The 21,230-nt window shown below is 44.6% G+C and overlaps 1 protein-coding gene across 1 annotated transcript; it reads left to right on the top strand.

The window, feature by feature from the left end:
- The first annotated feature begins 1,642 nt into the window (after positions 1 to 1,642).
- Positions 1,643 to 13,869, top strand: klhl18 (kelch-like family member 18). The gene is made up of 10 exons (XM_069685561.1): positions 1,643 to 1,798; positions 5,201 to 5,331; positions 6,537 to 6,677; positions 9,489 to 9,687; positions 10,279 to 10,439; positions 10,577 to 10,713; positions 10,914 to 11,136; positions 11,217 to 11,321; positions 12,187 to 12,298; positions 12,562 to 13,869. Exons 1-10 carry the CDS (start codon positions 1,670 to 1,672, stop codon positions 12,946 to 12,948), a joined length of 1,725 nt encoding a protein of 574 aa, XP_069541662.1. The 5' UTR covers positions 1,643 to 1,669; the 3' UTR covers positions 12,949 to 13,869.
- Positions 13,870 to 21,230: the final 7,361 nt, after the last annotated feature.

Raw genomic sequence — 21,230 nt, forward strand, 5'->3', positions numbered from 1 at the left:
GATCGCTACGTCATTAATAACGTCCCTCGTGCACACGCGACTCACGTGCTGTGAGAACTGAATTGCGAGAGAGAAAATATGTAACTTTTGTGACTTAATGAAACAGACTGCTGATGAAGACAGTCCACACAGCAGACAGAGAGAGAGACAGAAGAGGGGGCGGGGCCAGCAGCGGTGCAGAGAGCACAGGTGCAGGTGTGCTGGGGGACTGAAGCAAAGTGATCAGGTTAAAGTAGTTTGTGAATTAAAACTTAATGAGGTGAAGAAGAGAGAACAATTAAAGTGTGGAAGGAAGAAATAAGACAGTCAGTCAGTCTACATGTGACGTGCTTCTCACAGAAATCATTCATATATGAGATTAATTGAAATCAATTAATTACAAAGCCTGTAATTAATTAGATTCATTTTTTTAATCACCTGACAGCAATAGTTTTGATATGATGTGCACATGCGCACATACCTGGGTGGTACAACACCCTCTACCCTGCTGCTGAAAAAAGTCCTAGAGGAAACACTGCTTTCACATGCGCCATTGTTGTGTTGACAGTTGCCATGAGAACTCGGACAGGCGGACCCCGGCAGGTGTCAATCAACACGGGAGCTGCCACGCCTACACAGTCCTGAGAAATTGTCTGCACAGCCAAACGAGCTGTTTTTCAAGAAGATTTTCTCGTGTTTCTGAACGTTTATTTTCATTCAGATTTTTGTGGATGCTTTATGACACACTCACAACTGATATCATAGATGCATTTTTGCTATTTCAAGCTGAGTTTCCAGGGCCTTTAACATCAAAATGTGAGCTTGAAGGAAAGTGTGTCAGCTTTTTACAGAAACTAACTAGGTTTTATTGTGTTAAACGTCCTCAGCTCATAAATTAAACAACATTAAGAAACAATTATATAATTATTTATGAGTTTATTATCATCAATTCTTCCTGTTTTATTTGGACCATCAGCAAAGTGTCTGTGGTTTCCTGGACTCGACACAACAACAATCAAACAGTTAAAAGTCACATCGATGATTAAACACTTGAAACATCAGGAATAAAAGCCAGCAGTTCACTGTGGGAGAAGATGAGACGGTGTGATGTAAATCAATAATCCACATGACTATCGAGCGTGTTGGTGCGTGATAACAAACAGAAATAGAATATCAATAGAGATTAAACAGCAGCACTCACACTGTCAACAGATTTAGATACAATGAAAATAACAGGATATCATATAAAACATGTTTTAACGTGGGATGAAGGAGCTGTACAGAGCTGTGTGTAATATTTAGATATTTATCTAGTTTATTAATTTGACTGATTTGACAATTACGTTACATTTTTAGTTCTTAAAACATGTTTTGACTCTGTGTTGTTGTTGTTTTTTGTGTTACTTTAAAAATCTCACATAAATTTTAAGGTCAAACCTGGAGGGAAGAGAAACGGTGAGTCTTTTTAACCTTTATTTTGAAGACTAAACACCCAAGCGGAAGTGGTAGACTAGCTAATGAACACGCTAACTTTATACCCGACCCTCCCGGTTTGATTGTGGACCGTGCCTTTTATTCTGAAGGCTATCACCGGAACCCCATTTTTCCTCTGGTTACCTTGACGTCGGCCGCTCCTGTGTACGGCGGCTCGCAAGCCTCAATCCACGCCGCTCCGCCGCTCCTGCTGACGATGGGAGACGTTCTCTGCGAAGAGCTCGAGGATTTAGTTCATTTCTCAGTGCACGACCTGCCAGCACGAGGCTATGTCGTCATGGAGGAGATCCGACGTCAGGGGAAACTCTGTGATGTCACACTCAAGGTAAACCTAACGATCCTCGAGGCTAATTTTAGCTTGCAAGTTAGCTACCAGCCCGTCAGTAAGAAGCTAGCCGAGGTAGCCGAGTTCACAGTAGATGCTAACAACATGCTAACAGTAGCTGTGAGTCCCTGAGAGCTAACAGAGGATTATTATAACAAGCTAACAGCCAGTTTAGACAGGTTAGTAGCGTCACAGGCTGTTAGCATTAACATATTCATTAAAGCTAAATGAGCTAACCTCTGACCTACTGCACACCGGAAACAGCTGAGAGCTGCTGCCGCTGCCGCCGGGGAACCCTTCAGCAAGGCAGCAGGACGCGGGGTCGCTGTCGTGTTGTCATGGTAATCAAAGACGGCTTCAGGTGTTACAGGTGTTTTAAAGGACAGGTTCAAGTCAGTATCAGGGCTGTGTGTATGTGTGTGTGTTCGCTTGTCTGTCAGTGAAAGAACAAATTTGAGAATGAAAGAAACCTGTGAGGTTTACCTGCAGCAGATCAGGTGTGATCATTTCTGTCAATCATCACATGACTGTCAGTCATGTCATGTTCATGAACGCACCTGTGACAGGTATACACAGCATCTTGTAGTGCTGCTGCTTCTGCTGCTGCAGGTAATCCTCCCCGTGACTCACCTGAGATCTGCTGAAATTGCAACTCGCTGAACACAGAATACTGTACAGGTGAACACACTGTACAGGTGATTTATGGAGCCAGATCAGTCTGAAAAACAATAAATGCACACAGAAGGATTCACAAATATATTTTACGATTTATATGATAAATTATATTTTTAAATGTACACAAAAATATTTGTGCTTCTATATAAATATAAAAAAATCCACGTATCAATAAATAAGTTTCACAAATGTATTTCTGACACACAAATATTTCCAGTTTTAAATAATGAAATTCAACAAATATATGTATTTAAAAGTATTTGCTAATTTTTTAATTTTTTTTTTAAAGATTATTTTTTTGGCCTTTGGCATTTTTAACTGAAGCTGAAGATAGATAGGAAATGTTGGGAGTAGAGAGTGGGGGATGACATGCACCAAATGATTGGCAGACCAGGAGTCGAACCTGCGATCAGTGCAACGAGGACTGTAGCCTCCGTAAACGGGGCACCTGCTCTACCGACTGAGCGAAACAGCGCCCCAGTATTTGCAAATTTTAACAAAAACAATTTTGGACGTTGTGACATTTAAACCGTTTAACCTGCATTTACGAAGCGTTTCTGGACTTCACTGCATCTGTGTGTGGGTACTTTGAGACGCCTCTGCCGTGGCTTCTATTCACAAATGCGTTTTTTTTTCAACAGGGAATCATTGATAACCAATCAGATGTCTCCCTACTTTTCAACCAATCACATGTGTGCCCACACCCACGTGGGCATTGTTGTCTTTTCAGCCAATCAAATGAGTGCATCCCCACAGTTCTTCTTTTAACGGTAACTGTTAGTAAGCTAACTTTCCGCTAACAGGTTTCCTTTGAAACAAGTCTCACGTGTGCAGCGCTTGGTAACTTTTACCCCATGGGGCTATAAAGAATGAAGTTACCCCGGTCTATTGTTAAGGTGGTTTAAATGCTATAACCCCAACTACAGCAGTTTGTCAACAGATTTAAAGTGTCACACCTCATGTATGTACATGGAAGCTAACTGCCCTGTAAGCTCATTTGGGCTGGGCATCTATTGATGCAGGATGCTGCACTGACATCAGAGACCCCCTCTGACTATATTTTTGTTGTTGGACATAATTCAGTCTAAATGTCAATATATTTTAGCACTCTATAGTTGTTCATATTTTCCATTATAATGTTCTGATGGTCAATTTAAGATTGTGTCAGCAGTCAGGTAGAAGTCATTTGAAAATCTGCAGGGAAGTCGAGTTATGGTCCTAGCCGTGCCAGCGGGAGCTTGAGTCTGAGTGTATCTTCATAAATCAGTGATCACAAAGAAATAAAAAATCATCTGTTTGAAGTGGCAATCAGGTGCGAGGTCTCCTGTAGGTTTAATCTTGGAGTTAAGGCAAAAATTAGGATAATAAACAACTTTTTAGGCTACATGTATGTAAGGGTTCTCATCATCCAGGTCATGGTAACACTAAGCTTCATCCAAAAGGCAGCTGGACTTGGTTGAAGTTCTTGAAGACGTTTCACTTCTCATCCGAAAGGCTTCTTTACTTCTAAACTCACTGGTGGACGGAGCTAGAGATATGAGCCTCTGTAGGTCATTAGTATGCTAATGGATGTTAGCATTATTAGCTATAAATATAAGCCTCTGGAGGTTATTAGTATGCTAATAGATGTTAGCATTATTAGCTATAAATATAAGCCTCTGGAGGTTATTAGTATGCTAATAGATGTTAGCATTATTAGCTAGAAATATAAGCCTCTGTAGGTCATTAGTATGCTAATAGATGTTAGCATTATTAGCTAGAAATATAAGCCTCTGTAGGTCATTAGTATGCTAATAAAAGTGTAATCAGAGTGAGTCGTTAGCCTGAGCTATGAACCCAGTATCACTGAGAGTCGTTATTACCCTCTGGTGTTGATGGGTCGTTAGGCTCACATGGTCCTGAGTGTGAATCTATCACTCACTTACAATGCAGTGTTGAATTCTCTGCCCAAACAGTTGAGATCATACTGAGAGGTGAAACGTATTCAAGAACTTTAACCAAGTCCGGCTGCCTTTTGGATTAACCTTTGAATTTTTAGGTTATCCGGCTTTGCTAGCTTATCTGAAAGCTGACGAGACGAGCTGACTGCAGAACACGCATCAGGCACACAACACTCTGTGAGACATCTGATTGGTTATGGATGATTACCTGTTGAAAAAAAACCATTTTCGAATTGAGCCACGGCAGAGGAGTCTCAAAGTACCCACACACAGGTGCAGTGAGGTCCAGAAACATTGAAAAAAATACTTTATCATATAAATCGTAAAATATATTTGTGAATCCTTCTGTTTGCATTTATTCTTTTTAGACTGATCTGGCTCCATAGTGATGACAAAGGTACAGGTGAACACACTGTACAGGTGAACACACTGTACAGGTGAACACACTGTACAAGTGAACACACTGTACAAGTGAACACACTGTACAGGTGAACACACTGTACAAGTGAACACACTGTACAGGTGAACACACTGTACAGGTGAACACACTGTACAAGTGAACACACTGTACAGGTGATGACACTGTACAAGTGATGACACTGTACAAGTGAACACACTGTACAGGTGAACACACTGTACAGGTGAACACACTGTACAAGTGAACACACTGTACAGGTGATGACACTGTACAGGTGATGACACTGTACAAGTGAACACACTATACAAGTGAACACACTGTACAGGTGATGACACTGTACAGGTGAGTAAGGTGTTGTGCTCTCTGCAGGTGGGAGATCATAAGTTCAGCGCCCATCGGATCGTTCTGGCAGCTTCCATCCCGTACTTTCACGCCATGTTCACCAACGACATGGTGGAGTGTAAACAGGACGAGATCCTGATGCAGGGCATGGACCCCAGGTGACCCAACACCTTCACCTGTACACACACATTCCAGTATAATAAGACGAACACCACTGTCCAAGTCTGCCCAGTCTGCCCAGTGTAACCAGTCTGCCCAGTGTAACCAGTGTAACCAGTCTGCCTAGTGTAACCAGTCTGCCCAGTGTAACCAGTGTAACCAGTCTGTCCAGTCTGCCTAGTGTAACCAGTGTAACCAGTCTGCCCAGTGTAACCAGTGTAACCAGTCTGCCCAGTGTAACCAGTCTGTCCAGTCTGCCCAGTGTAACCAGTGTAACCAGTCTGCCCAGTGTAACCAGTCTGTCCAGTCTGCCCAGTGTAACCAGTCTGTCCAGTCTGCCCAGTGTAACCAGTGTAACCAGTCTGTCCAGTCTGCCTAGTGTAACCAGTGTAACCAGTCTGCCCAGTGTAACCAGTGTAACCAGTCTGCCCAGTGTAACCAGTCTGTCCAGTCTGTCCAGTGTAACCAGTCTGCCCAGTGTAACCAGTCTGTCCAGTCTGCCCAGTGTAACCAGTGTAACCAGTCTGTCCAGTCTGCCTAGTGTAACCAGTGTAACCAGTCTGCCCAGTGTAACCAGTGTAACCAGTCTGCCCAGTGTAACCAGTCTGTCCAGTCTGTCCAGTGTAACCAGTGTAACCAGTCTGTCCAGTCTGTCCAGTGTAACCAGTCTGCCCAGTGTAACCAGTCTGCCTAGTGTAACCAGTCTACCCAGTGTAACCAGTCTGTCCAGTCTGTCCAGTGTAACCAGTCTGCCCAGTGTAACCAGTGTAACCAGTCTGCCTAGTGTAACCAGTCTGCCCAGTGTAACCAGTCTGCCTAGTGTAACCAGTCTGCCCAGTGTAACCAGTCTGCCTAGTGTAACCAGTCTACCCAGTGTAACCAGTCTGTCCAGTCTGTCCAGTGTAACCAGTCTGTCCAGTGTAACCAGTCTGTCCAGTCTGCCCAGTGTAACCAGTCTGCCCAGTGTAACCAGTGTAACCAGTCTGCCCAGTGTAACCAGTGTAACCAGTCTGCCCAGTGTAACCAGTGTAACCAGTCTGCCCAGTGTAACCAGTGTAACCAGTCTGCCCAGTGTAACCAGTGTAACCAGTCTGCCTAGTGTAACCAGTGTAACCAGTCTGCCTAGTGTAACCAGTGTGCCCAGTGTAACCAGTGTAACCAGTCTGTCCAGTGTAACCAGTGTAACCAGTCTGTGTCTCCGCAGTGCTCTGGAGGCTCTGATAAACTTTGCGTACAGCGGCCATGTTGCCATCGACCAGCAGAACGTTCAGTCTCTTCTGATTGGCTCGAGCTTCCTGCAGCTGCAGAACGTTAAAGACGCCTGCTGCTCCTTCCTGCAGGAGAGGTCAGTGACACACCACCGCACATGCTCACGATGCACTCACTCATCATCCACAGGAGGACCCTGAGCCGACTTATTTGCTAACATCAAAGAATAAATGTAATAGGGATGCACAAGATTGGATTTTTTTGCCGATATCCGATATGCCGATATTTTCCAACCCTTTTTGCCAATTGCCGATTTTGTTAGCGATATATTAGCCACATGTTTTTTTTCCACCAAGTCTCCCCTGTAGTGGAACTGATATCATGCCCACTCTTATTGAAGTGGCCCACTGGCAGATTCTTGAGATGGGCGAAAAAGTCGTAGTTTTGAATGTATGAGATTTGGCCCGCATGACCGATGCTGAACACAGCCTGCTTTCCGTTTCACCGCAGACATCTTCCACCCTTCTTCACGCTTGATGGAAGAGGCGTGGTGCAGTACGCGCGCAGAGTTAATGTCGTAGCATTACGTCAAACTTTTTTAGGGAATCATCGAGCATTTAGGCACAATTAAAGCGATGTTTTATCGATGAAAAAATGACGTATCTGCCGATGCCGATTTGTAATTTTCTAGCCATAATCTGCAGATACCGATAACGTGCCGATAATACCGTGCATCCCTAAAATGTATACACTCAAACTAGGGCTGCTTAGAATTGAGGTCACGATTCTTTCCCGATTTTTTTTTCTCAATATAAGTGTTTATTGCACTTAAGTTAAAATATGCAGGTGCCTGATGAAGGACCACAGCTTTGGACAACAGAACGGGAACGCTCCTGTTTGAAGTGTTAAAGTGCAAACGCTTCCTGAATCTGAAACTGAACATGAAAACAATAGAACAGAATTAGAGCTGCACCATGTTGGAAAAAACATACAATGCAATATATTTTTGTTCTGCGGTATTAACGAGATTTAAACAAATGCAGAAAATGAAACCAGATAAACGCAGTTTGTTTTCATGTTTATATAAACAATTAACAATCATACTTCTTGGCTGACAGCCGGGGTCAGCCCTACACATGGGTCTGTATGTGACTGACTGACTGACTGACTGACTGACTGACTGACTGACGGTACTTTGAGAGCCATAGAGAGAGAGAGTTGTGTCATTGCACTGGCGGATCATGGAGCATATTGGACCTCCACTGACGTGACTCTCTATACAGCTCTGGATACTTTGTTCGGGGAGTAGGCGGGGCTGCTCCTCCGCTGCTCGCCTGCTGTCCTCACCTACGTCCGCAGCGCGCACCTGCTTTCAAGGACACCTGCATGAAACAGTAGAGAGCACAGGTGGAGCGACACGTTCTTTATTAAACAAACAGACCTGTGGGCTGCAGTTGTGTTCTTGATACAGTTTGTCATCAACCATTGCTAATGATGATCAAATGTATGTTTGATCAGCGTGATCAGCCCCAGGACAGTCACTTAAGGAAACCAAAAGTCTCCTGCTTCCTGTCGGCACACACAACCTCAGGCCGTGTGTGTGCTGCAGCGGGATGATCGAGGCTCCTTTACACCGGGTGGTTAGGGAAAAGAAGTGAAAGTATTCCCGTTAACAGCGGCACCTCGTCCCGGTGCTGGTTGATGCTGTGGTTACACAAACAGACAGGTCACGGAGCCTTCACAGTTCCTTAGCCATCTCCTACCGGCTCTGCAGCCCCAGTATTTCCTTCTTAGCTCCACCGGGATTTCAGGTCTCTCGCAGGTGTAAACAATGGAGCCCTGGATGGGAATTGGACCGATAAATGTACTCCAAACACTTCAAAAGTGCACAGCCACATCTTATTGGTTGGTCAGGTTCCTCATGTCGTTCTCAGCACCATCTTCTGGATTCTTTTTGTCATTGTATTTGTCCTTATGAGGTCAGTGAGGCAAAGTAAGGTTTCCTCCGGTGGTGTCTCAGCCTCGCTCTCACATGGGTTTGTTTTGGCCAGTTACTGCTGCTCTGCATCTCGTGGTGTAACGCTGCGTTGTCATTTGTTGAGGGGGAAAGGGGCAGCGCTTGTTTTGCTGCAGCTGATGTCCGGAATGAAAATGCGGCAGGATCGTTGTCATTTAGAAATGACGTGTACGTATGAATCAAGATCGCGATTTCAATACGATTAATCGTGCAGCCCTAACTCAAACTATTTCAAATAAAATGTTGTTCCAGTTTCAAACATTAAATCAAACATTCACATGAAAGTGTGTGAACAAAAAGTGACAGAAATCTGAACAGGGTTTGGTTGAAAGTGTGTGAAGACATTCAGAGCAAACTGTAGGTTGTAAATATAACCAGACTGTAATTATAAATCATGAATTTTGAAGCCATGTGGACATCATCAGAATTATTTCAGTAGCCCTTTTTACTCTGCGGTTCCGCCTCGTAAAGCCGCCCCAGTGTGTGTTTTCACAGCATTCCAGCGTTACTGAAGTAAAGGTGTAAACAACACACACGGCGCTGTTCCGCCCTGCCGGCTCTGCTGTTTACACAGACATCGCTTCGCCTCTGTTACGACGCCGGCTCAGAGGCGGAACGACTTCGCCCCACCATTCAGCCTCCGTGTGTTCTACATAGAAGACAGAACGTAACAGAGGCGTAATGATCCCGCCTTGAACTGGCAGCGTGAAAAGGGCTAAAGATAAAAGACGAACAGACACCTGATGACATCAATGTGACAAAACCATCTCACATGACCTCCAAGTCAAAGATGAGGAATTAACTTTACAGCTGTTTGTAGACCTCCATCCTCTGACATGATCAACGATGTGTGTGTGTGTGTGTGTGTGTGTGTGTGTGTGTGTGTGTGTGTGTGTGTGTGTGTGCGTGTGCGTGTGCGCGTGTGATCAGGTTACATCCAAAGAACTGTCTGGGTGTGCGTCAGTTTGCAGAGACCATGATGTGTACGACGCTGTACGACTCAGCCAACAGTTTCCTCCATCAGCACTTTGTGGACATTTCTGTGTCTGACGAGTTCCTGAGTCTGAGGACGGAGGAGCTGCTGGAGCTGGTGGGCTGCGACGAGCTCAACATCAAAGCAGAGGAACAGGTGAGCCACTCACCTAGAGCCCCACCTGGACAATAAAATATGCAGGTATTTGACGCATTGTACCTGAGCAGGTGTTTAATGCGTCGTACCTGAGCAGGTGTTTAATGCGTTGTAGCTGAGCAGGTGTTTAATGCGTTGTACCTGAGCAGGTGTTTAATGCGTCGTACCTGAGCAGGTGTTTAATGCGTTGTACCTGAGCAGGTGTTTAATGCGTTGTAGCTGAGCAGGTGTTTAATGCGTCGTACCTGAGCAGGTGTTTAATGCGTCGTACCTGAGCAGGTGTTTAATGCGTTGTACCTGAGCAGGTGTTTAATGCGTTGTAGCTGAGCAGGTGTTTAATGCGTCGTACCTGAGCAGGTGTTTAATGCGTTGTAGCTGAGCAGGTGTTTAATGCGTTGTAGCTGAGCAGGTGTTTAATGCGTTGTAGCTGAGCAGGTGTTTAATGCGTTGTACCTGAGCAGGTGTTTAATGCGTTGTAGCTGAGCAGGTGTTTAATGCGTTGTAGCTGAGCAGGTGTTTAATGCGTTGTAGCTGAGCAGGTGTTTAATGCGTTGTACCTGAGCAGGTGTTTAATGCGTCGTACCTGTGCAGGTGTTTGAAGCGGTGCTGGCCTGGGTGCATCATGACCAGGAGCGGCGGGAGTCTCTGCTGCCGGAGCTGCTGTCAAAGATCAGACTTCCTCTGTGTCGACCTCAGTTCCTGTCAGACCGAGTGCAGCAGGATGAACTCGTACGCTGCTGCCATAAATGCAGGTGTGTCACTGTACAGGTGTAACGTTGTAGTTGTGTAACTGTTTGAAATTGTTGATGACAATAAAGTGTGACACCTGAGTGACACCTGGTTGTTGCTGCTGGGTGTAGAGTGGTTTTGTGACTCTGGTGTGTTTCAGAGATCTGGTGGATGAAGCCAAAGATTTCCACCTGATGCCGGAGCGGCGGCCTCACCTGCCCGCCTTCAAGACCAGACAGAGGTGCTGCACCTCCATCACAGGTCTCATCTACGCTGTGGGAGGACTCAACAGCTCAGGTAGGCCACTCACCTGTCTCCTGTATGTAGTGACCTGTCATCCCTCAGTGCTAACATGGCGAGGTTAAAGATCATCTAGGGGACATGAGTGGAACCACAGCTGACAGATATGTTATGTGTTTTAACAGCTGACCAATCACAGAAGGACCGATGTCATTGCTGGTATCTGATTGGTCGTCCGCTGATTTTCTCTCCATCAGGTGACTCCTTAAACGTTGTTGAGGTGTTCGATCCGATTGGGAACTTCTGGGAGCGCTGCCAGCCAATGAGGACAGCTCGCAGCAGAGTGGGCGTGGCTGTTGTTAACGGACTGCTGTATGCCATTGGTGGATATGATGGCCAATCACGGCTCAGCACCGTGGAAGTTTACAACCCTGAGACAGACAGCTGGACACGAGTGTCAAGCATGAACAGCCAGCGCAGGTCAATACACTGATGATCAGCTGATCAGTCACTGATCCTGAACTGTTGGAGGGTCTAATCACACTTTTTGTTGTCCTCAGCGCCATGGGAACGGTTGTGATTGACGGACACATCTACGTGTGCGGTGGCTATGATGGAAAATCTTCTCTGAACTCTGTGGAGTGTTACTCTCCAGAGACCGACAGGTGAGTCTCACCTGTTAGCTCGGATGCCTCAAAGGAAAGGTTTTGCTTTTGTCCGTCATCATCTTGGTTTATTTTAGAGCCAGAAGTGACCATATTAAGATGACAGGGTGGATCATTGATATCAATCAATCAATCAATCAATCACATTTATTTGTATAGCTCCAAATCATAACCCGAGTTATCTCGAGACACTTTACAGACAGAGCAGGTCTAGACCGACTCTTTGTTCTGTTATTTAAAGAGAGGCCCAACATGAATCACCATGAGTAGCACTTAGCAACATTCGGCACATTGGCAGAAAAACTTCCTTTTAACAGGCAGAAACCTCGAGCAGAACCAGACTCATGTTGAACATCTGAAGAGACTGGATGGGCCGAGAGAGGGAGGGAGAGAGAGAGGGGCAGGATAGAGACAGGCAGACGGAGCAACAGCAACATATGTCCTTGTTACAACAACAACAGATAATACATACTTATGGTTACAATGCCAATATATGTCTGATACGTCTGCATTCTGGTTGTCAATCACAGGTAGCCCCGCCCTAACCCCTCCCCTCTTCTTGGTCTGTGTGACTCTCAATGGGAGCATCAGTGACTAAATGAACATCATGCTGTGTTGAAGAAGACTTGAAACTAGAGACTGAGACCATAAAGTCATTAGGAACATGTTTACTGAGGGAATACATCAGGAGAGGAGGAGGAGCATGTTCTCATAGACTTCTATAGGATCAGACTTCTTTGACAGCCAGTGGAGTCGCCCCTGCTGGACATTAGAGAGAATGCAGGTTTAAGAGGCTAAGACCACTTTGTGTACATATATGTAAAGACTGTATATACACCTTTAATAACTGTAGGTCTCTCTGCAGGTGGACGGTGGTGACGGACATGAGTGCGAGTCGCAGTGCTGCTGGGGTGACTGTGTTTGACGGACGCATCTTTGTCTCTGGCGGCCATGACGGTTTACAGATCTTCAACACGGTCAGTGTCACGAAGCAGAGGTCACTCATCTACAGATTCGTCTAACTGAGCTCATAACGGTTGTTTATGTAAATAAGTGTAAGAGTTTGAAATGATTCAGTGTGAATATTATAAACTCTTATTTTAATATTTAAACATGAACATGGACGAATCGTATGACCATAACATGAACTCATATTTAAGTTTTTGTTTCTATAAATAATATATATATATATGTATATATATATGAGTCTATTAACTGTGGTTCCCCTCCCGTCCTGCAGGTGGAGTACTACAACCACCACACGAACCGCTGGCACCCGGCAGCGGCCATGATGAACAAGCGTTGTCGTCACGGGGCGGCGGCTCTGGGCAGCCACATGTACGTGGCAGGGGGATATGACGGCTCGGGGTTCCTGAGCGGGGCGGAAGTGTTCGGCTCAGCGTCGGGTCAGTGGAGCCTCCTGGTGGCCATGAACACGCGGCGCAGCAGGGTATCGCTGGTGTCTACGTCAGGACGTCTGTACGCGGTGGGCGGCTACGACGGACAATCCAACCTCAGCTCTGTGGAGATGTACAACCCCGACACCAACCGCTGGACCTTCAGGGCCCCCATGGTCAGCCATGAGGGAGGGGTGGGAGTGGGGTGCATCCCCCTGCAGCCCGCCTAAATCGTCCAATCAGAGGCCGAGAACTGATGCATTACTGACGGCTACAGACGGGGAGGCGGTGCCCTCCGCTAGCGTCACCGAGCTTTATCGGTACGACGGCCGGACTCAGACCTGCACACTGATGCCAGGCCTGTGGGATTATGGGTAAAAACTGTAGAGCTCGCCTGTGGAGGTTAGCTGGTAGCATTGTGCTAATAGTGGGCGTGTGGACGGATTAATGTTAAATGTTGATTTTATGCTTGATTGAAACGACCAACAGGAAGTCACATTCTCTCCAGAACAAACAAACAAAGCTGCTGAAACAGGATGATCACTCCGATCAGAATTCACTGGACCATTTGACCGGCTGTAATCAACGACTGTGATCGACATACAGGAAGTGATGCTGCAAACACAAAGAACAGTGAAACAGTTTGAAACACAGACAGATGGAAACAGAAGAGTGAAAGAAACAAAATGTGATACCTAACAGCGCCCCCCCCCCATCCTGCTGAGAGCCTGTGTGTCCTGAGGGGGCGCTGTAGGGTTCACCCTCTGAGGAGTGTTTGGTGACGAGGCTGCAGAGCTTGATGATCAGTGATAATAATGGTGATGTTTTATTTAATTGTTAATTATATTTCATTATTTAAAGAAATGTTCAGTAAGATCGTCTTAATGGAAACCTTCCAGACCTTTCAGCAGCCCCCCCGCGGTCTTCTTCAGCTGATTCGTTTTCCCCAGTTGTCACGGAGACGGTTGTTAGCAGCGACTGAAAGCTTTGAAATGTTCCCAGTTTGTTTCATTTCCAAATAAATCTAAAGCTTAAAGTCAATGGAAGCACTGATTTCAGTGATTTGTCCCTCTGCAGCCTCCGTACATGTTTTTATTTTGTTACTAATTTATGATTGATTTGGATCATTAAAGAGGCTGCTGTTTCCTGAACGCAACGTCTCCTCTTCATTACTAATGTTTGCTCTTCGTGGTGATGACCCAGCTGCTGTGGTTCAATTTTTTTTAACTCGGCCTGACAGGAAGTCAACACGTTACAGCAGCAGGTCAGCAGGAGAAAATAAAGACCCGACGCTACCAAAAGGAAATATGTTTGTTGAGTTAAAACGGAGGAAAACAAATTCTTATGAAAAGTAAAAAATATGAAGAAAGGATCAAACATTCCAACATAAAATCATCAGAACAAAGCACAGGAGAAAACACGGAACTTAGGTTTCATTTTCGGACTTTTCAAATCCGCACACCGCTGAGGAAAAGAGGCAGAAAACCACGCTTTAAACTCCGGTCCAGCAGGCGGCGACAGAGCGTAACGGCATTGCCCACAGCAAGTTTATCATGAAGAAGACAAAGAACAGCTCGCGGAGAAACTGCTTACCAGAAAGTCAGAGCACGCGCGCGGACGCTCGGTAATCAGCAGAGAAACAGCCGCTGAAGGAGACTCATCGAAATGAGACCAGACTCAAAGCTTCGCCGAAAGACGCCGCTGCTACGAACAATTGAAATGGACGAATTATTTGGTACTTATGTTTGGTATGATTGATTGATTGCTGAGATTGAATTTGCCTTGGATTGATATTATAGAAATAGACTGAAGCAAGCCGTTTAGTTTAAGTTCAACATATTTTAACAGAAATGTTGTAATTATTTAATTTAAATGAAGTGATTAAGAGAACGTTAATTTGAATAATGAATGTTTGTAGTGACTAACTAAACCGATGTTCCAACCTTCAGCTAGTCACCTGCATAGGTGTATGAAAACAAAATGATGAATGTCCAGATTGATATTGCCTTTGGCTGATGTTCCCGTTTATTGCAATGACAGAACAGATGATTGGTGATTACCAGTCGATGATGAATGTTTATTGATCCGATGATGCTGTGATCCTGTGATGTCTGTGTTACAGTAAGAACCGTATGTTCCCGCCACCTACACCGACTAACTTCCATTCACCTGTGACCTATAAACACATGACCTAGTCATGTGACCAATCATCTATCTCAAACACACACCCTAGTAAATCATTATTACAATATATTTACAACTATTTACAACTTGAGACAACACACACGCTCAGAATGGCTCCTACAATGTTTGTGATTTCTGAATAAAGTTTTTCTACATTTTCTTTTGCTTATCAAAGCTTCTCAACAGAACTCTGAAAAACTCCAACTCCTAACAACTTTGCAAATGTCAGCTGAAGTGGATTAAAGAGGAGTGAGTTCTTTCTAACTGAAGCCGGAGCTGAACGAAGTCTGTGGACAACTTGACAACCAACTGACATACGTCACAGGGAGGGACAGGTGTGCAAACACACTCATCAAGAGGAATCGTGCTAATTTTAGAGCTGCTCGACAGGTGAGCTGCTCGGTAAAGACTCCATAAAAGTATTAAGGTATAATAGCATAAATAAAATCATCACCTGTGCAAATTAAAAAGGTGTGTATGGTTCTAAGCAGCACAGGTGTTTGTCAAACAGGTAACAGGACACAGAGAGAAAAGCTCTGTTGTGTGTGTTATTAGAATGAAGACGGAGCACGTGTCAACAGACGAACAGCTGTTAAAGCTCCAGCGGTGATCAGCTGACACGCTCATCACAGACGGGATGTCGCTTCACGACGCTTCATGTTACTGTCGTGTCCACGTGCTCTGTCTCACTGTGAGCTCGTCACGTGTGAAACACACAAACCTGCACACTCGTACACTCACACACTCCACCGTCACAGATGATTGATTGATTTATCACATTTATGACGAGCAAAACAACGATCGTGTTTTAGTCCTAAACCTGATCAACGTCATCACAACAGAACACCTCACAGAGGCACCTGCGTTTAATCTGTTATTTTACAGTAGAGACACAGATACTGATTGATTGATTGATTGGAGGTGGGTATTAAATAAAAAAGTTACGGAAGGTGAAGTGAATGTCGTCATATTTAGAATGTGTCCAATGATCCGCATGAATCATACGTTTGATTAAAATATCTGTTTCATCAGGTTATTAATCTTCTGTCATGTTGATGCGTGTTTTCATGACCGCCGCGAGGTGCGTCACTTTAAATGTTGCTGCTGCAAGGAATTGTGGGTCATTATGTTCTCCTGTCCTCTGGTAAAGGATGGTCCAGTGTTTCCTAAAGGAGATAATGAAGGAAGCAGTGAAGCTCCTTTCCTCATCATTTACAGAATGACCCGTCTCTTCATGTCTGACGCTGACACACTTCCTGTTTCACTCCTGCACACGGCGTGCGGCGGTCATCTGCAGTATGGAGGAGCTTTTCAAATTCATGTTGCAGTATGCTACGCCAGGCGGAAGTAAACAATCTCCGCCTCTTCTTTATCTATAGCGCCCCCTTCTGCTGCAATGCTGCTGCTGTCCGTCATTTCAACTGCTGCTGTGACGTTCCAGCGCTTTGCATTGTGGGATACAGTCAGCGAGGTAGACCGGTCCGATGCATACTGGAGATTTTCTCTGAATCAGAACGTCATGCGGGTGTTTTTGGCATCCTGCACATTTTGCTTTTGTTTACAAACTACAGACTACATGTAGGCCACACCAGGACGTGATGCTAGGACAGAATGGCATTTAGAACACAGCATAAGTAACAGCTTACATCAAAGGTCAGAGGTCAAGGCCTTTCTCACTCGCTCCTCGCTCCTCGCTCCTCCTGCCTGTGACCCAGAAATCGATCTCAGCATGCCGTTTTGAAGCCGTTCTTAATTAATAAAATGCATCTCGAGGATCGAGGAGTCTTGCCGGAGGAGCTATGAGCGAGGATGCACCGATGTATCCTTTGCGGAAGTCTTCTCTGCACCGTGACGCAGAAAGAGGAGTGAAACACAGCTGGAATATACAAACCACGGCGGGAGCAGGGCGACACGAATGTAAGTGTTGTAGTTATGAGTTGGAGGGATGTGTCCTGCAACCAGTTAACCATTAACCAAATGTTAACCGGTTAATACTACCAGTCAAACAGTTAAATAAAAACTTGATAAACATATGTAACAGAGTATTACAGTTGTTCTTGATTGTGGCACTCATGGTCGAAGTGACTCATTCTGTTTGCAGCCGTCTAACCGTCTAAAACATTTCAAATGTGCAACAAAAGCTCATTTTGCCTTCAAACAACACAACTTGCAAACAAGTGTCTGAGCTCTTCCAATCAACCGTCACACAGTGGACAACAACATACAAAACACAGCACTCAGTGCGAATCAGTGCACCATTGCTTGGCATTGTAGCCTATTACTGTACGTAGCTGTCATGCCAGTGCCATCTGTTGTCAAATTTGCCTTCTTGCAAAGAATTGGATCCAGAATCAGAAATGCTTTGATGCTAATTTTATTGATTTTTCAAACTGTGGCTGAAAACTGAAACACTGTAAATTTTACACAAAACACATGTAAACCAAAATAAAAGCTATTAGAGTAAAGTATAAAAATCTATGACTGCAGAGTATAAGAAATAGCCACTATTGATACTCGCTCTCTTCTGCCTTAGACCTCTTCCATCCATGTTGGCAAAGAACAACACAGACGCTGCACCTGTGAAGGCCTGCAGACTGATTGCTAAATGAAGATTTGTTTGAAGGAGTGGAAACAGGTGCTTCAGTGATTTCATACTGATGCAGGTAGTTTCTAATAGTTAGGAGCAGATGCTTTCTGTTTGTTAGCATAGCTCAAACAATGGAGTTTGGACTGCTTGAATGACATCCGTGTTTACTGTTCTGCAAAAGGGAAAATGTGTCAATCCAATGAGAAAGGGTTAAGACATTTGCAAGAGGTGTCTTGTGCTCTGCTGAGACAGTGATGATGAAAACCGAGTGGATCCCAGTTTCTTTAAGCAGCTCAAAGCAATCAAGAAAAACTGTTATGGTTAAATGATTGCCAAAGTAGTGCAACAGCGCCATCTACTGGCACAGTGCCAGTGCATGACTGTGGGGTGGCAAGGTTCTGGCACAGCGGCAGGTTGTACGTGTGGTCTGATAGTTAATGACTTTGTTCTGATTTTAGTCCGTGATTTATCCAGAATTTAAAACGATTTTCTGGAGAAATATTAAACATGCATCAATGCTAAACTAGCATAAATATCTGTACCTGCTACGTTTGTTATCCAGACTGTTGTCCTGAGACCGCTGACATTTCTTTGTGTTCTATTTTCATGATGTGGGGCCGGTGAGGACACCTGCAAGCTCTCAATAGTGCCGGTACAAGTTAAGGCAAGGAAGGGAAATGTCACAGTGCTTTCTTATGCATTTCTTGACCCAGGTAGCACTGCATCATTCTGCACAGAGAGTCTGATGGACAAGCTTCATCTTCATGGAAGAAAATCAAAAATTCTTCTCAGAACCATGGGTCAAAGGAAGGTCGTTAAAACATGTATTGTTTGGGGCCTAAAGGTTGCTGCACTGGACAATGATTTTTGTGAACTTCCAGGTGTATACAGTCAGGAACCTTGCCCGTACACAAAGGTCATATTCCAAAGCTAAAGGATATTGAACAGTGGCCTCATTTGAGAAATGTTGACTTGCCTGTGATTGACTCTGAGATAGAGTTACTGATTGGCTCAGATGTTCCAAAGGCACTGGAACCATGGGAGGTCATAAGAACATTGCTTGGGTGGACCGTTAATGGACCATTAGGAAAGACTGATGATGTTCAGGAGTCCGCCATCAGCATCAATAGGATTTCAGTTGTAAAAGTTGATGAGCTTTGGGAACAGCAGTTCAAGACCGACTTTCCTTAAAATATCAAGGATGATAATCAACCTTCAAGAGAAGACCAGCTGTTCATGGAATCTGTGTCAATATCTGCGAACCCAGTGGATAGTCCTTACTGCATCAGACTGCCATTAAAAGACAAAGAAACACACATGCCGGACAATAGATCTGTAGCTGAACAATGCACACTGAACCCGAAGGAAAGATTCACCAAAGATCCATCCTTTCTTCTGGAACATTTAAAAGTTGACAGGCACTTCAAACAAACAAACATTGGAACTGTCACATCTGCCACCACTACTCAACTCCACCAATTAGCTGCTGAAAACCCAGATCGATCGGGAAAGGCTCACCGCAGGACTCTGAAATGAGGAGTATAACAGTAAATGCTGCTCAGATAACGTCGAAAGAAGTGGACCAAACAACTCGCCGACTTCATACCTTCTCCTCCTGGATTTGTTTGAAAAATCAGCAGCAGGGATGCTCAGACTTAAAGAACTGCTTCTGTACCGCTGTAGAAACAGGAATCAATCGACTCAACACAGTGTTCGTCAGAGAGACCAGCCACAAAGGAAAACAGGAAGTCCTCAGACTCAAAAAAAACACCGGCCTTAAGGTCAAAGAGCTAGCTAAAGCTGCAATGGAAATAAACCGTTTTTGCCAGAAGATGAGATTTGCAGATGAAATGTTTGACAAAAGGAATGAACGTAAAGACGAGTAGCCACATTCATAAACTCAACCTCATTCTCGAGAGTGGTGTTCTTACAGTTGGTGGGAGACTAAGCAGAGCAGCAATGCCAGAAGAGATGAAACATGCAGTCACATTTCTGTTCCCATTCTCTGACACGTTCACGAGGAGGTCGGTCATAATGGCCGCAACCACATGTTGTCCAGATTAAGCCAAAAATATTGGATTCCCGGCGCCACTGTGTCAATAAGAAAAACGCCAAAGTGTGTTGTTTGGGGGCGCTGTTGAGCTCAGCCGGTAGAGCAGGCGCTCCGTGTGCAGAGGCTACAGTCCTCGTCGCACTGATCGCAGGTTCGCCTCCCGGTCTGCCGATCATTTGGTGCATGTTGTCAGACAGGACAGGTAAAATTAAATGCAATTGTTGTTAATATTTGACTTCTAGAAAGAAGTCTGAGCTCCAGCTTTTCGGTGAGTTAAATGTTAGTGTGATTGTACTGAAATATTGTTAGCACTAAGTAGCAGGTATACTGTGCTCCCTTTAGCTGCTTGTTAGCCTGTGCAGTGTTTATCAAACATTTATTTAAAGTCGAGGTGAAATGAAAAATGTCATTTTAATCCTTTTAGTTCACATCCCCGGTAATGTTGTGCATCTATTTGACATATAGGCCAGAAAAATACAGAAAATCCATTTCTTCGTATTCTTATATCAAAATCAGATATTTTTTTCTTCCGGTAAAACTAAATTTCACGCGTGCTTACGTAAGTTAGCACGAAACAATTTCAACCAATCAATCTGCAACATTTAGCCGCAGAGCACCAAGAACGTTCGGACTGTTAGCTAGCTGCTGCGCTGTGGAGAACGTCTGTCTACGCCCACTTCTCAACGATCCAATCAAATCGCTCTAATGATATGTCCCGCCTGCACGTCCTGTTTCACTCGCCTTGACTTTAATCGTTGGTCAGTAAACAGGAGTCAGGAGTTGTTGGCGTTTCCCCAGAGAGATTACAGCGGACTGTAGTGATGAAGAGACCGGTTCTTTAACGTTTCCCGTTACGTGTCGGCTCGCCGCTCTCTCACCGGGCGAGCGAGCAGCGAGTCCGCTACTTCTTTAGTCTGATAACTAAACACCTGCAGTCAGTCACCGACAGAATCTCCTCCTGGGAAAGTCAAACCAGCTCATTCATGATGTATACAGTCTATGGATAATAACCGTTAGCTACGCTGAGGAGCATATAGCCTAGCTTCATAGCCGTAGCTGGCTGATTCATGCGGCCCGCCCATAGAGCTCAGCCATAGGCTGTAGCTCGGTCGCGCTCCGCCTCTTTGCCCGTCTCTGGATTAGCCGTCTCTGGCATTTCCAATATGGCGACCCTCAGCGGCGGCGCAATTCGGGCTTCAAAGCGCTTCTTCAGAAACCAATGGGTGACGTCACTGAGACTACGTCCATTATTTATACAGTCTATGGACATAATACACAAGCACCAGGATACAAAATAAAACAGGAAGTGAACACAGAACAATTCAAACAAACAGGTTACACAGAACTTTATACTAAGTTAGCTAGCTCATGGTTTAATGCAGCAGCTGGTTGGTTAGCCACATGATGTGCACGTGTGTGAAGTATTTTATGTTCATTTTATGAAACTGAATTACATCAATACAAAATGGATTATTGAAGGGTTACTGTGTAATATCAATGCAGATTTATGGTATTTAAATATATTTATAATGCAATAGAATAATGTACTAGATAATTCTACACTATACTATCACAAGTAATAAATATTTGTAGTTTTATTTGGTTATATTTATGTTTATTGAACCAGACAGAGCTGAAGTGAATGCACAGCGACTGTTGTTCTGAGGCTCGTCGCTCCGCTGTGTTGC

The sequence above is a fragment of the Semicossyphus pulcher genome, unplaced genomic scaffold (assembly GCF_022749685.1).
Source record: "Semicossyphus pulcher isolate SPU_LCO1_2020_fin unplaced genomic scaffold, fSemPul1.0.p SCAF_7, whole genome shotgun sequence".
Classification (NCBI taxonomy): Eukaryota; Metazoa; Chordata; class Actinopteri; order Labriformes; family Labridae; genus Semicossyphus; species Semicossyphus pulcher.